Genomic DNA, 3,369 nt, shown 5'->3' on the forward strand with positions numbered 1-3,369 from the left:
TTTTCTCTCTTCTCTCTCTCTCTCTCTCTCTCTCTCTCTCTCTCTCTCTCTCTCTCTCTCCCTCTCTCTCACACACACATACACACACGCGCGCGCACGCGCACGCACGCCCTGTTCTTGCTCACTCACTGTCCAGGTTGGGAATGAACCCAAAGAATGGGCCGGATATAATATACTGTTTAATGAAGGACTATGAGAAGCTGGTCATGGTGATAGAGGACCCCTCTTCCATTTACTATTTGTGACCCTCGAGAGAAATATTCTTAGTTACTAAATGTTATACCCCCATTTGTCAAATAAACAGGCAAGTCCTTTATGAAAGTACCAGGACAAAATCAGTCTGAAAGGACTTCCTAGAACAGGTGGGAACCTAGCAATGGTTCGCTTCCTTAGGAGCAACTATTCTGAGGAATTCCTCAGACAGACTGCCGTCGAAACTGGGGGATTTTGATGAAGATGAACCAAGGGCAGGAATAAGCAACTGGAGCTCCAGCTTTTGGTGTGAGATTACAGCTAGATCCCCTTCTCCCCAGCTTCTTCTTAGATCTCGAGTTGGAAAAATAGCCTCTTTTCTTAGATGCCCGTGTCAACCAGAAATTAGTGGAGTTAACTCAAATTTTAGATAAGCCTCTCTTAGCCTTATGATAAAAGTTATGTTTAAAAAGGTAATGTGGGGACTTCCCTGGTGGTCCAGCAGTTAAGACTCCGTACTCCCAATGCAGGTGGCCCGGGTTTGATCCCTGGTCAGGGAACTAGATCCCACATGCATGCCACAATTGAGAACCCACATGCCGCAACTAAAGATCCCACATGTTGCAACTAAAGATCCCAGTGCAGCCAAATAAATAAATATTTTAAAAAATAAATAAATAAAAATTAAAAGGTAACGTGCACGGCTTATACATACAATGGAATATTATTCATCCTTATAAAGGAAGGAAGTTCTGACATATTACACTAAGTGAAATAAGCCAGACACAAAAATACTGTATGATTTCACTTATGTGAGATACCTTCAATAGTCATATTCATAGACAGGAAGTGGAATGGGGGTTGTCAGGGGCTGGGTGGAGAGGGCAAGGGGAAATTGTTGTTTAATGGGTGTAGAGTTTCAGTTTTGCAAGGTGAAAAGAGTTCTGGAGATGGAAGGTGGTGATGCTTGCACAACAATGTGAATGTACTTAAGCCATTGAACTGTACATTTAACAATGGTTAAGATGGTAAATTTTATGTTATGTGTATTTTACCATAATTTTTAAAAAGAAAAAGAAAGGTAATGCATATATCTACTTCAGTGTCTACTTAAATATGTGAAATATTACTAGTCACTAAAAAAAGATAGCCTGACAACAAAGGTTTTTAATGTGAGCAGCTTTTCTGGAAGAGTTTGGCAGATTATTCCCCCGTTTAAAAAGATACAAGCAAACACACCATTGTAAAGCAATTATACTCCAGTAAAGATGTTTAAAAAAGAAGATATAAGGAAGCGTGGGAAGGAAAACAAAGCATGCACTGTGGCACATCTGTAGGTAGCATGTATGTGCTCATATTCCCCCTTTACTGGTGTTTCCAAGTCACCAGAGTATGCTGCAGCACTTGGTTGTGTTAAATAGCAGTTGTAACGTTTAAGAATAGCAATTACTTTTATTTAAATCCCCTTGGACTCTTTTTTTCCTCCTTTACCGCTTCCACCATCCAATCTGCTGACGTCGTGAAAGGCAGAAGCTACGGGTTCTGAGTCCCAAAGAGGCAATATTCCCATTTAACCAGATTGCCTTTCATTTAAGTGGTGTATCTCACTTGCTTACATGAGGGTCACCAAACTTCATTTTGAAGTGACAATTTTGCATTTGTTTTCCGCTGACATAAAGAAATTATCCACCATTCAAGGTAAAGAAACCTTTTAGTTATTTTTGTTGATGGAATGTCGTCCAGATGTGTGCATCAGCTAGGTTATTTGCAATTAAATATTAAAGTAGACCAAATGTCACTCTCTTCCTCCAGGTCAATAAAGTTCTTCGGAATCATAATATCAAGCCACACTGGATGTTTGCCTTAGACAGTATCATCCGAAAGGCGGTGCAGACAGCCATTACCATTCTGGTTCCAGGTCAGAAATACTTAATTACTTGGCAAATATTTAGTGTTTGATATTTTCAATTACTGTTCATTATCATCTATGGTGTCTCCTCACTGTTTTTAAGACCAGGTTAACCTTTTTTTTTAAATCTTTCAACGCCACCAAATAATATTTATCTAGTGCATATAGTCTGAGCAATGGTACACCCAGCAAAACGTTTACTATGAATGAGGAAGACTTGCTTCCTTGTCTTTAAAGAGCATAGTTGGATATGAAGACAAAGAGAAAACTATACAGGTGACCCAAATACATATGCATTTCAATATACAGATATCTGTGCCCACAAAACATATTCCCATGTCATCCTTTACCAGTGGTTCCCACACCTGCCAGTGCATTGAGTGATGTAATGAACTGCGTGATGTAAGGAGCTCTTTAAATTACAGCTTTCAGAGCTTCATCCCGGACTGGGTGAGAATCTGCTGGGGATACAGCCCAGGAATCTGATTTTCATCCAGCTTCCAGGTCATTTTGATACACAGCCAGGTTTAGAAATCACTGGGCTAGACAGGTCCCAGCTGTGTTTGCAGTGAGATACAAAAGGGGAAGTGTTCATGAAACCAGGTTTTATGGAGTAAGGGAGAGATGTATTCATATTCTAAGACAATCTCCCAAAGTGTTTTTTTGTTTGTTTGTTTGCGGTATGCGGGCCTCTCACTGTTGCGGCCTCTCCCGTTGCGGAGCACAGGCTCCGGACGCGCAGACTCAGCGGCCATGGCTCACGGGCCCAGCCGCTCCGCGCCATGTGGGATCTTCCCGGCCCGGGGCACGAACCCGTGTCCCCTGCATCGGCAGGCGGACTCTCAACCACTGCGCCACCAGGGAAGCCCCCAAAGTGTTTTGATAGTGTACCCATTAATAAAAATTTTAAGCAGAGCTCTTCCACCGTACGTGTGTGTGTGTGTGTGTGTGTGTGTGTTGTGTGGATATGGATAGAGAAATAGATTGATTTAGATATACGAATTAGAAATATGTTCTGTTGTACTAATTTTACATGTATTATAAAGTGTTCTAAAATAGAAATCTAAAAATATAAGTAGGAAACATTTTAAATTTTATATTATTTATAAATGGTACCACAAACTTTTAAGTTATCATCAACTGTTCTGAGTTGTGGAATTCCGTCTCTTCTCTCAGAATACCTTGTTTGGTTTGAGAGTGAGGAATTAACTTCTTTCTTTCATACGAAAGGGAGGAATGGAAGAAGTTTTAACGTCCCTGAACACGCT

At 40.7% G+C, this 3,369-nt stretch overlaps 1 protein-coding gene across 1 annotated transcript in view; it reads left to right on the plus strand.

Moving 5' to 3' along the window:
• LOC103083473 (mitogen-activated protein kinase kinase kinase 5) overlaps positions 1–2,110 on the plus strand; it is a gene marked incomplete at its 3' end in the record, with an annotated part of 199,014 nt that extends 196,904 nt beyond the window's left edge. The window contains 1 exon segment of the mRNA XM_082930932.1: positions 2,005–2,110. Within this exon segment, the coding sequence (XP_082787058.1) occupies positions 2,005–2,110 (106 nt within the window).
• Positions 2,111–3,369: the final 1,259 nt, after the last annotated feature.

This window comes from Lipotes vexillifer, unplaced genomic scaffold (genome assembly GCF_000442215.2).
Source record: "Lipotes vexillifer unplaced genomic scaffold, Lipotes_vexillifer_v1.1 scaffold16, whole genome shotgun sequence".
In the NCBI taxonomy this organism is placed as follows: Eukaryota; Metazoa; Chordata; class Mammalia; order Artiodactyla; family Lipotidae; genus Lipotes; species Lipotes vexillifer.